Source organism: Cricetulus griseus, chromosome 5 (assembly GCF_003668045.3).
Source record: "Cricetulus griseus strain 17A/GY chromosome 5, alternate assembly CriGri-PICRH-1.0, whole genome shotgun sequence".
Taxonomy (NCBI): Eukaryota; Metazoa; Chordata; class Mammalia; order Rodentia; family Cricetidae; genus Cricetulus; species Cricetulus griseus.
Genome location: NC_048598.1, coordinates 182,159,532 through 182,171,728, shown reverse-complemented (window position 1 = coordinate 182,171,728; position 12,197 = coordinate 182,159,532). Strand labels below are relative to the sequence as shown.

Below are 12,197 nucleotides of genomic sequence, written 5' to 3'. Positions count from 1 at the left end.
CCTCAGTTACCAAGTATTTTTTTCTTTTTCTTTTTTTTTGGTTTTTTGAGACAGGGTTTTTCTGTGTAGCTTTTGGAGCCTTATCCTGGCACTCGCTCTGCAGACCAGGCTGGCCTCGAACTCACAGAGATCCGCCTCTGCCTCCCGAGTGCTGGGATTAAAGGCCACCAACACCTGGCCAAGTATTTTTCTTCTAAGCATTATTTTCATAATGTCATTCCCTATTTAAAATATGAACAATTAAAATATGCACAGAGAGCTAGAAAAGTTCTCTGTGATACTGGGGCCTTGCAAGAGGGGGTCTGATACCTTCTTTCTAAATTCAACCACTTCTTTATTTTCTTTTAGCTTTTACTTGTTGTTGTTGTTGTTGCTTTGTTTTGTTTGAGATGGGGGGAGGTCCTCATGTAGCCTGGGATGGCCTCAAACTCACTATGTAGGAGAGTGTAACCTTGAACTCCTGATCCTTCACCTTATGTACTAGAATTATAGGAAATAGGTCTGCACCCATATGCCCAGTTTAAATTCCTTCTTTGGGGTATAAACTTGCAGTTTCCTGAATTCTACAGTTATTACATTTGAGAATTTCCTCTGCCTGATTGCTAACAAGTCTTTCAATATAAGGAATAGGGTTTTACTATTCTCAGTTTAATACTACTCAAGGAGGACTTACTATTTACACCACATGTTGTCTTCCTGACATTATTAGATGGGAAAAGAGCTGAAGGTACAGCTCAGTGATAAAGTGTGTACTGAGCATTTGTAAGGTCCTGGGTTCCATCCCCAGAACCGTAACATTCAACATAACACACACAAAAACATTAAAAGGAGTTGCTGATGGGCCAAGGAGGTGGCTCAGCTGGTAAAGGTGCCAGTTTGATCCATAGAATGATAGAACTCACTGCTGAAAGTCATCCTCTGACCTCAGAAGCCATGCTGTGCGTGGTACACGAGTCCACACAGACCACTAAGCCACTAAGGTGGTCACACATTACAGAATCGTATCCCCTATACTACAGCGGTTTCTCTTTTGTTACTCAGCTCCTTTCTACCACAGGTAACTGGAAGTCACAGCAGTGTTTCCACTTGAGCATACTGAGTTGTATGTAGACACCACTGGATTGCTGAACATACCACTTCCTCTCCACACTTCAGCCAGGTGGCAACTGCCCTCTCCAGGTTCCTTGCAGAATTCTACGACATCTCGACAGGTGGTTTCTGGTGTTATAGGAACTTCTGTTAAAATCTGTTCGTTGTTGCTCAAGAACACGGTTAATATCATCTGTGAGAGAAAAGATTAGAATCACAGTTCAGATTCCTCATATAAAGAGCTTACTATTTTTAACTGTTTATGTTAGCAAACACAGTTTGATTTCCAGCACCCACATGTGAGCTTACAACTGTCCATAACTTCAGATACACAGATTCAATACCTCTGTGGGCACAGCATGTGTGTGGTACACAGACATACATATAAGCAGCATACTTATACACTCTTACACATAAAATAAAATTAAAACTCTTAAAAAAAATCATATTCCAGGCTGCTGAGATGACTCAGTGGTAAAGGCTCTTGTTGCCAAGGGCAATGGCCTGAGTTCAATCCTGCGTTTGATGGGGGAACCACATGGTGAAAGAACATTCTCCCAGAAACTGTCCTCTGACAATGCACACATGACACACATGCCCACACCAACACCTCTCCCCCAATACAAAATAATAAATGAAAAATAAAAAAAACACAATGCGAAGATATCAGTGGGACAAGCTGACATCCCATAATCAGACCCATCTCAAAGGGGAAAATTATAAATGACACAACGCTTCAAACCCAAGTAGGAAGAAGGATATTTCATAAATGAAAGTTCCCCATCTGAAAAAAACTGAACTCACTCCCTATCTCACACACTGGCAAAAGTTGCTTCTAGATCAAGTATTTTAAAATTAGTATTTTTATGTGTACAAATTCTTTGCCTGCATGTATGTATGTGTACCACACGCACACCTGGTTCCTGCAGAAGTCAGAAGGCTTCCCTGGAACTGGAGTCATGGATGGCTGTGAGGCACCACGTAAGTGTTGGGAATCAAACCCAGGTCCTCTGCAAGAGTACAAAGTGATCTTAACCACTAAGTCATCATCTCTCCAGCCCTATCATAGATATAACTCCTAAAACCATAAAAGTTCTAAACCAAACAAGAAAGAAGAAAACTCTAGAACACACCCTAAGTAAATCTGTTTTTATACCTATTTGGTACAGAAGCCCTTTCTAACTAATAATTCAAAAGCCAGAATCACAAGAAGATTGGTTATTCATGCACATTAAATGTAAAATTTTTACAAAGCAAACTGGGGAAATATTGGCAGCTCATATTACAAATAAATGGCTAATCTAAATCTATAAAGAGCCCCTAAAATTGCCAACCAAACACTAAAGATTCAACTCATTTAAAAAAATGGCCCCCAGAAATAAACTTAAGCATCACAGCAAAAGAAAAACAAATGGCCTTAAATATACCAAGCAAAAATACATCCTAATACATTTGAAAAAATAAAGACTGCCTGACCTATTTTCTTTTTAATCTAGAACAAGGATTCAGCTGTTTTGACATAATTCTTAAGACACAGTATTGGAAATAATTTTTAAACAGCAATGCTCTTTGGGTACAATTTAAACTAAAGATTTCCTTTAATCCGGTGGTTCTCAACTCTCCTAATGCTGCTACCCTTTAATGCAGTTCCTCATGTTGTGGTGAGCCCAACCCTAAGATTATTTCATTGTTACTTCATAACTGTAATTTTGCTGTTATGAACCATCAGGTAAATATCTGATATGCAGGATATCTGATATGTGACCCCAAAAGGGGTCACAACCCACAGGTTGAGAACTGCTTTCCAGAGAGCATCCAAAGTTCCTTCATTATTCTTTCATCAAAGGTAAAAAATAAGGACAGCCAGATATGGTGGTGCACATATTTAATCCCAGCCATCTGGGTAGAGGCATGTCTGTGAGTTTGGGACCAGACCAGTCTAAACAGCATGTTTTAGACCAGCCAGTGATACATAGTGAAACTCTGTCTCAGAAACAAAAACCAAGGCCTAAGTGCAACAGAATCTCAGCACTGGAAGAATGGAGACAGCAGGATCCCTGGAGCTCACTAGCCAGCCACCTTAGCAATATAGGGCCAACCCCAGGTTCAATGACAGAGCCTGCCTCAAAACACAACAGTAACAGAGGAAGATCCTGATGTCAACTTCTGGTCTCCAAACACATTCGCACATATATGTGTGTGTATATAAACAAACACATTCACATATACATACCCTCCAAAAAGTAGTAACCGGTTTGGGGAGATGGGTGAGTCAATAAAATGCTTGCCTTGTAAACACAAGGACCTGAATTAGATACCCAGAACCCACATAAATAACCAGGGCATAGTAGCATACTTGTAATACCAACACTAAGGAGGTGATGACTCCTAGAATACTGGCACTTGCTGGCCAAACAACAGTGTTTCATAAACCAAGGTGGGCCGAGTGTGTTGGCACATGCCTTTCTTTAATCCCAGTACTCTGGAGGCAGAAGCAAAAGTATTCCTAAATAAATAAAATCTTAAAAAAAAAAAAAAGATTATAATTCTTGTCTAGTTATAGACATCTGGAGGTCTGGAACAAATTCCATATTGCCACAAGGTGGCGCTGCATGGCAATGGGGAACAATACCATATTTGGAATAACTCTAAATGAGGTTAAGTCAGGTATGGTAATGTACTTAGGAAGCTACATAGAGAATCTGAGTACAGCCTAGGCTACATGAGACCCATTTCAATTTTTTAAAAAGATATAATTATTACTGGAAATTGATCATGTTTCACAGGAAGAACGGCCTTAATAAGAGTGATGAAAAGTTTTCAAAATAAATCAGCTTGAGTCTGAGAGGTGCCTATTTCACATCTTGAAAAGACAGGTATATTTAAACACAAGTAGCATCTAGTCCATAAAAGGGTTCTAACATTAGGTCCTCAACAGCCCTATCACTAAGCTAAAATCACTGTTTTTATTTAAGAATAGAACGCTAAAATATATTCCATACCAGATAGGTGGTGCACACCTGTGATCCCAGCACTTGGGTGTAGGTGTAGGAGGATTAAGCACATCCTTGACTACTTAGTGAGTTTGAGGGCAGACTGGGCTACATGATTTTTTCTAACATACATCATTTATGTATACACACACTCTATCCTATAAAAATTTCACTTTACCAATCTGAACTGGTAAAATCTGGTACACATTATCCTTGAGAATACACCACTAATAGCTTCCCTTCACCTCACTTAGTTCCTTTTGTATTAAAGGTCTACAGAGAGAGTGCCAGGACAGCCAGAGCACAAAGAGAAACCCTGTCTCAAAAACAAATACACACACACCCTAAAAAGAAAATGAAAAGGCAGGTCTCAGACTGAGAAGATAATCTGCAAAGTGTACAGAAACGTCTTAAAATTCAATACTGAAACAACACACTTTTTCAAAGGGGCAAATGATGTGACCAGACATCTGAGCAAAAACAGCATAGAAATGCCATATATGCATATATATAAATATTTCATCACCACAGGTCATAAGGGAACTATTATTAAAACAATGAGATTCACTGCTCCCCTATCAGAATGGCCAATGCCAAAACACTGGCATACAAACACCAGTTTGTTAAATGACCCTAACACTAAATCCTCAATAGTCCTTATGGTATCTGAATATAATTGGCCCCCACAATCTCATAGGGAGTGGCACTATTAAGAGGTGCAGCTTTGTTGGAGTGGGTATGGCCTTGTTGGAAAAAATGCATCACTATGTGGGAAGGCTTTGAGGTCTCCTGTGCTCAGGGTACTGCCCAGTGCCTCAGCTGACTTCCTGTTGCCTACAAGATGTAGGACTTTCAGCTCTCTCTCCAGCACCATGTCTGCCTGCACATACCATGCTCCCCGCCATGATGATAATGGACTGAACCTCTGAAACTGTAAGCAAACCCCCTAAATTAAATGTTTTCTTATAAAAGTTGTAGTGGCTGGGTGTTGGTGACGCACGCCTTTAATCCCAGCACTCGGGAGACAGAGGCAGGCAGATCTCTGTGAGTTCCAGACCAGCTTAGTCTCCAGAGGGAGTGCCAGAACAGCCTCCAAAGCCACAGAGAAACCCTGTCTCGGAAAAACAAAAACAAAAACAAAAAAAAACAAACAACAAACAACAACAACAAAAAGCATGACCCATTAATTTGGGCTGGAGACATGGCTCGGAGGTTAAGAGCATTGGCTGTTCTTCCAGAGGTACTGAGTTCGATTCCCAACAACCAAATGGTGTGGCTCACAGCCATCTGTAATGAGATCTGGTGCCCTCTTCTGGCCTGCAGGCATATATGGAAGAAGAATGGTGTATACATAATAAATAAATCCTAAAAAAAAAAGAGTTGTAGTGGTCATAGTGTCTCTTCTCAGCAATAAAACCCAAACTAAGACAGTCCTATTAATTCTGCTCAAGTCATCACTTAAGGCCATGGAGCAGAAGGAGCTCAGCCACAGTAATGGTATAGCCACTTCAGAAGACAACAGGGTCACACCTGCTATTCTAGCACTTGGGAGGTTGGTGATGCAGGAAGATTGTGCTGCCAGTTCAAGACCAGCCTGGATCACACAATTAAGTTCCAGGCCTGTCTAGCTACAGTGCCTCAAAACCCCTCCTCAAAAACACTTTTCCCATATGATCTAGCACAAATGTTTGTGGCACTGACTCAAACAAACTGAAATTTTATTTCCACATAGATGCCTGTACCAGTTCTCAGAATTGTCAAAATTTGGAAATAATTATTTATCCTTCCTCAGTAGATGAATGTATTAACAAACTGTGACACATTTAGACAATGGATTATTACTCAGCAATGAAAGGGTATTACCATTAAACCACAAAATGACAAGGAAGACCCCTAACTATAAGCTACTGTATGCAACTGGTCTGAAAGGCTATATACTTTGGGATTCCAGCTATACGAGATTCTGGAAAAGCAAAACAATAGAACCAGGACTGGCTAGAGGGCTGGGAAAGGGAGAACTAAACAAGACTGCAGGGCTTGCTTCTAGGGCAACAAAGCTGTTCTGAATGACACAAGAAGTGTGGACACATCACACTCTTGTCAAAACCCAGAAAACTGTACACTATCATGAGTAAAGCCTGGCATAAGCTAAGGACCTCAGGATTCCTAAAATTGCTATAAAACAGTCTTTATAAAATAAAGACGGCAGTATACTGCATCTGTCAAGAATACATGAAGACATTGTGACCATATGTAGAAGTGGAGGGGAGATATATGTATAATAACTAAGTTACCTTGTAAAGACCACAATACAATACTTTGAAAAAGTGCTAGGATGGTCTCATGAAACACAACAGAACTTGCATAAAACTAAAGAGTCACAGCACTAGGAAAATCACTACCTCTATTAGTTTTCAGTCTCCTTAGTACAGTGCTGTGGGCTTTACACATTCTCAATGTCGTACTTACCCTGCCCTACAGCCACACTCTTCATTTCACAGACCAGGAAAAGGGGCTCAGAGAGGTTAAATAACACAACCAAGTCACAGCGCTAACAAGTACTAGAGAGAAAACTCAACTCACTGCCTGACTCCAAAGCTAAGGCACTCTGAAACAATTCTCCAAACCACTTCTCCAGTACCTTAAAATCAAAAACAGAAGGGGCTGGAAAGATGGCTCACTGGTTAAGAGCACTGGCTGCTCTTTCAAGAGTTCAATTCCCAACAACCACATGGTGGTGGCTCACAACCATCCATAATAGATCTGATACCCTCTTCTGGCCTGCAGGTGTACATGCAGAGCACTCATTTATAAAAATAAATAGATAAATAAATAAATACAGAAGAGCTGGGCAATGGTGGTGCACGCCTTTAATCCCAGCACTTGGGTGGCAGAGGCAGGCGGATCTCAGAGTTCGAGGCCAGCCTGGTCTACAGAATGAGTTCCAGGACAGGCTCCAAAGCCACACAGAGAAACCCTATCTCGAAAAGAAGAAAAGGGAAGGAAGGAAGAAAGGAAACCACTGAGTGTTTTTATTGGTGTTAAGACTGGGCCTCTCTCTGTCATTCAGGCTGGTCTCCATCTGGCTGACATAAGTGATTGGATCCCAGGAAGAAGACACATACAGCTGGTGTCCTCGATAAGGTAAGTCCTTATAAAAGATATAGATTAGTAGTTATGGCTGATAATTAAGACTGAGCTAGCAAGTAAGAAATCCTAGTCATTGGCTAGCAGCACTGTAAATAATATTAATCTCTATGTGTTTATTTCGGCACCCACATGGCGGTGGGGCTCGGGAGGCTGGCGGAAAGACTTATCATAACAGTGATCCTCTTACCTTGGCATTCCAAGAGGAAGGAACCACAGGCAAGTACCCCCATGTCCAGCCCTATATGATTATTCTGGTGGTGCAGGGGATGAAACCAAGGGATCATGCTAGCAAGTGTGCTATCATTTTACTATACTCTTGCCTCATATGTATTTTTATCTATATACATATATACCCAAGCGAATTACATATGTACATCACATATAAACTCAAACTCACAATATCATTTTTAACAGCCAAAATTAGAAAGAGCTCAAACTTAAGAGTGATATTTTTAAAAATTTACCTATGTTTCTGTGTCTGGCACCTGTGTATACATGCCTATAGAAGTCGGAAGAGAGGGACTGACTAATCCCCTGGAGCTGGGACTGGAGGCAGTTGTGAATCGCCACATGTTGGTACCATCTTCAAAAAGGACAGCAGACACTCTTACTGCTGAGCCATTTCTCCAGTCCCAATAGCTCAAACTTAAAATGGTTGAATAACATGTGATATGCTCAGAACTTAGAACATTATCTGACCAGAAAAAGAAATGAAGGTTACAATACAGACAACCCTTGGAAAGAGAGCAAATGAAGTCAGATGAGGAAGTCACAAAATGAATTATTCTATTCATATGAAATGCCTGGAATAAAACAACCCACGGAGACAGGAAGCAGAATATGGCTTGCCAGGAGCTGCAGGGAAAGAGAAATGGCAAGCAAGCATTGGTAAAAACATGGTTTCTTTTGAGAGATAAAGATATTAAACAATTAGATAGTGGTAATGATTATACAACTGTGAATATATTGAAAGGATAAATTTTATGGTATATGATTCGTATCAATAAGACTTATTAAACATACCTAGTTATACCAATTAAACCTATTAATAATTTTTTTCACTGAAGCAGTTATTGATAGTAGGGCATGGTATCAAGGCCCATGATCCCAGTGATCAGGAGTCTGAGACAGGAGAATCCTGAGTTTGAAGCCAGTCTTGGCTACATAGCTAGACTTTTTCTCAAACAACAACAAATTGTATTGTTTATTTCTTTATATATATATATATATATATATATATATTTCTTTCTATAATATACATTTACAGTAACACTAATCCCATTTTGTCATGTCTGCAAAAACAAAAATTCACTACTCTTTTTTGTAGTTGGAAAACAGGGCTTAAAATAAAGACAATTAGGCTACGGTTCTATAGCTCAGAGGCAGAATGCACGCTTGGCAGGCATGCAGGCCTAGCACCAAAAAGACACTTACCAAAACTGTACCCTTAAAGAAACTTTTTACAGAATCAGGTTTGCATCCACAACAACCAAAGCACAGCTTCCAAAGGAAAGTAAACCCCCAAATACCTCCTCTCTTATTTTATGAGAGACTGTGAAATGTCTTTTAGGTGTACACTGACTCTTGAAAGTCATAACACTTTGAATTTGCTTATAAGGGTGTGAGCTATTGTTTTTAAATATTTCTCATAAGAAATTAAGCAAGAGTGCAATGTGGAGCACAAGCCAGTGCCTGAAAACTGTCCGTTTACACGGAGAAAATGCCTAAGCAGACGACCTGGAAGCCTTGATACACTCCACTGGGCACTGATGACAGAACCTCCATAAGACACCTCATGAAACAAGACAGATGCCACTGTTGCCACAGAATGGCAGGATAGAGTTTCCCCTAATTAGGTGTGTTCCATAAGAGGTAGCAACTTTCAATAGCAACTGTGGATAGGATCAAGAATACACTGTGGGCCGGGCGCTGGTGGCGCACGCCTTTAATCCCAGCACTCAGGAGGCAGAGGCAGGCAGATCTCTGTGAGTTCGAGACCAGACTGGTCTACAAGAGCTAGTTCCAGGACAGACTCCAAAGCCACAGAGAAACCCTGTCTCAAAAAACAAAGACAAAAAAAAGAGAGAGAGAGAAACTATTTTTGTGTTAGGAGTAGGTATAGCAGAATTACAATTTTCCCCAAATTTTGATAATATTGACAAGACATATTCTATGAAATTTTAACATTTCCTCTATATCTGACTCCAGGTTTTTATTATTTAGACCAATTAACAACTCCTTTTACAGCTACCAGATGTGGTGGCATAGGCAGTCAGATCTCTAAGTTTGAGGCCAGACTGGTTTACAGAGCTTGTTCCAAGACAGCCAGGGCTACACAGAGAAACCCAGTCTTAAAAAGCACCCTTCCAAAACAAAACAAAGCCCAAACAACAACAACAAAAACCCCAAAGGATTTCTGTCATTTATTAGTATTAAAAAGCTATTGTCATTTTAGTGCTTACTGAAGGGGGCAGGAGGACCTCTTTTATTACTGCTATATCATTTAGCTGTCACAACAGCCTGTGGGCCAGTGTCTGAGGAGATCCATCCTAAAGGCAGGCCAGACTGTCCAAAGTCACAAGAGCAAGAATCATAAAGTAAGGGCTGACCCAAAGTTGGCTTCAGAGCACACGCTTCTGCTTGGCTAGTTCTAAAATATTCACAATCACTTCAAAACCAAACCAGACAAGTTCTTCATTTCCATGAAACTGTACAGTAAGTTTTATACAAAAGTTACCAGATAGGAACAAAAAGCCAAACTTCTATAAATTAAAGAACTCACTTCATATACATAATATACATGTAGCTATGAAAAAAAAATTTAAAGTATGACTATAAACAGTCAACAGCCCACACTGCTTCAGAGAAACTTCCTACTGAAGAATAAAAATGAGAGAAAGCCATTGATGTCTTCTTACTCTGTGAATGCAATTTTATTCAGTACTGAGGACTAAACCTAGGACATTATATATGCTAGGCAGGCAAGCCCTCTACCACTGTTTCTAGTCTTTTAAAATTTTAAATTTTAAATTTAAAGTCAATGTCCCACTAAGCTGCCCAGCCTGGCCTTGAACTTGCTCAGTAGCCCAGTTGGCCCTGAGCTTGTACTCCTGCTTCAGGTTCCCAAGTTGCTGGGAATACAGGCCTGTGCCCATCAAAGCTGATGTACAGACCTGACCTGAGTCTTGAGGTCTGGGTCTGCTCAGGTAGCAAAGGTCCTCATAAACCCCATGCATAACTGGACATGGTGGCGGTTGCTTTTAATCCCACACTCAGGAGGCAGGGGTTGAACATGGCTATGAGTTCAAGAAAAATCCATAAACGATTTGTAGAAATTATTCCCATTCCATACCTTTTAAAGAAAAAATTCTATATTCCAACTTAATAAAACACACAGCTACATATGAGTTGTCCTATTATTACATGGCTATAATTACTGTATTGTGAATGGTTAACTGTTGGATGCTGGTAGTCAGGCAGCCCTACTTTTTCACAGTGGATAAAAAGAGGCATTTTTTTTTTTCTCAGTGCCTATAAAACACATGTGCATTTGTTCCTCACAGAAATCCTGGTGACATCAACTGAGATAGATGCCTTCACAGTCAGTTCATCCCCTCTGCTCCAGGACTCAGCTTCCAGAAAGCATGTTTATTGTTGTATGGGGTGCATCCTTCTTACCACTGCTCACTCAAAAAAAAAAAACAAAAAACAAAAACAAAAAAAAAACAAAACCTGCTCTTTGTACCACAGGTATTCTGAGTGCCTACTACGTGCTGGGGACTACACTGATGAATTGTGCAGTTGTATTAAGGTGAGGGAAAGACACTGTAAAACATACAGTATAGCAGGTGATGCATGCACTGTGGAAAAACATAGAGCAAGTAAACCTGATGGACAACAGAGTAGTTTCAGTTAAAGAAGGTAGTTAGAGAGAAACTCAAAACCCAGGTATGGTAGTGTGTGCCTATAACCCAACACACAGGAAACAGAGGCAGGAGGAAAGAGTTCAAAGCCACGCTCAGCTCAGCTCCACAGGACCCTGCCCCACCCCTACAAACATGAAATGCCTCCCTGCAGGAGGCGGCAGAGCCAGCCTTGACCACAGTGTGAAAGGAGAGCATGTGAGGGAGGAAGTGGGAGACCTCAGGAGGGACGGTGGCCAGGCCTGAGTGAGGCTCCCTAAGAAGCCCAGCTTTGCAGGAGCCGCTAGCGCGGAGGAGAAGGGCAGTAAGACATGTGTCAGGACTTTCCTGAGAGGCTGACAGGAAGCCCGAAGGGTTCTAGGGCAGAACATTGTGACACCCATTTCCCAGCTCATTCTGGCTGCTGTGCTGAGACACAGATACAAACCCCTTAGGGATGAGCTAGTGTAAGAGTGCAAGACAGTGCCAGAGATGTTGTCAGAGAAGGAAGCTGGGGAGGCCCTGATGCAAGTTCTGACACCCTTGTGTCTGCTAACTGGTGTGTAGATTACAACAAAAGAGGGGCACACTATCGAGAGAGGGCCTTAGTACCCCTGCTGCCAGTGTCTCCAGAGCTGTCCCTTTCTTGCCCCAACCAAACACCATGCTGTCTGGCTTTTCGTGTGTGTGTGTGTGTGTGTGTGTGTGTGTGTGTGTGTGTGTGTGCATGCGCGCGCATGTGTGCATGAGTGTGTACATGCGCGCACTCTGTGGGGCTGTAACAAATGATTTACCCTGAGTTTTTCTGCTGCTCAGAAGGTAAAGGTGCTTGCTGCCAAGCCTGAGGACTTTCGCTCCATCCCTAGGAGAGAACTGACAGCTTCTTCAGATTGTCCTTTGACCCACACACATATGCTGTAGCATGCAAAACTGCACATGTGCATGTGTGTCACACACTCAGAGAACAACCACATTTAAAATTATTATCATTTTACAAAGAGAAATCTGAGAACATTTTTATGAAGGTTCAATGCTCAGTCTAGGCACCACAGCAACTGTAACA

The 12,197-nt window shown here is 41.1% G+C and overlaps 1 protein-coding gene across 3 annotated transcripts in view; it reads right to left on the bottom strand.

The window, feature by feature from the left end:
• Positions 1-12,197, bottom strand: part of Ppp1r13b (protein phosphatase 1 regulatory subunit 13B) — a 70,304-nt gene that overhangs the window by 38,268 nt on the left and 19,839 nt on the right. For 2 of the 3 annotated variants that reach the window (XM_027416695.2, XM_035445318.1), the window contains exons 1-2: positions 2,006-2,065; positions 1,135-1,282 (exon numbers count right to left, since the gene is read on the bottom strand). In XM_027416695.2, coding sequence (XP_027272496.2) covers positions 1,135-1,282; positions 2,006-2,050 — 193 coding nt within the window. In that variant the 5' untranslated portion in view covers positions 2,051-2,065. Of the gene's footprint in view, positions 1-1,134; positions 1,283-2,005; positions 2,066-12,197 lie in introns of those variants that run through there. The other variant, XM_035445317.1, reaches the window with a different exon arrangement.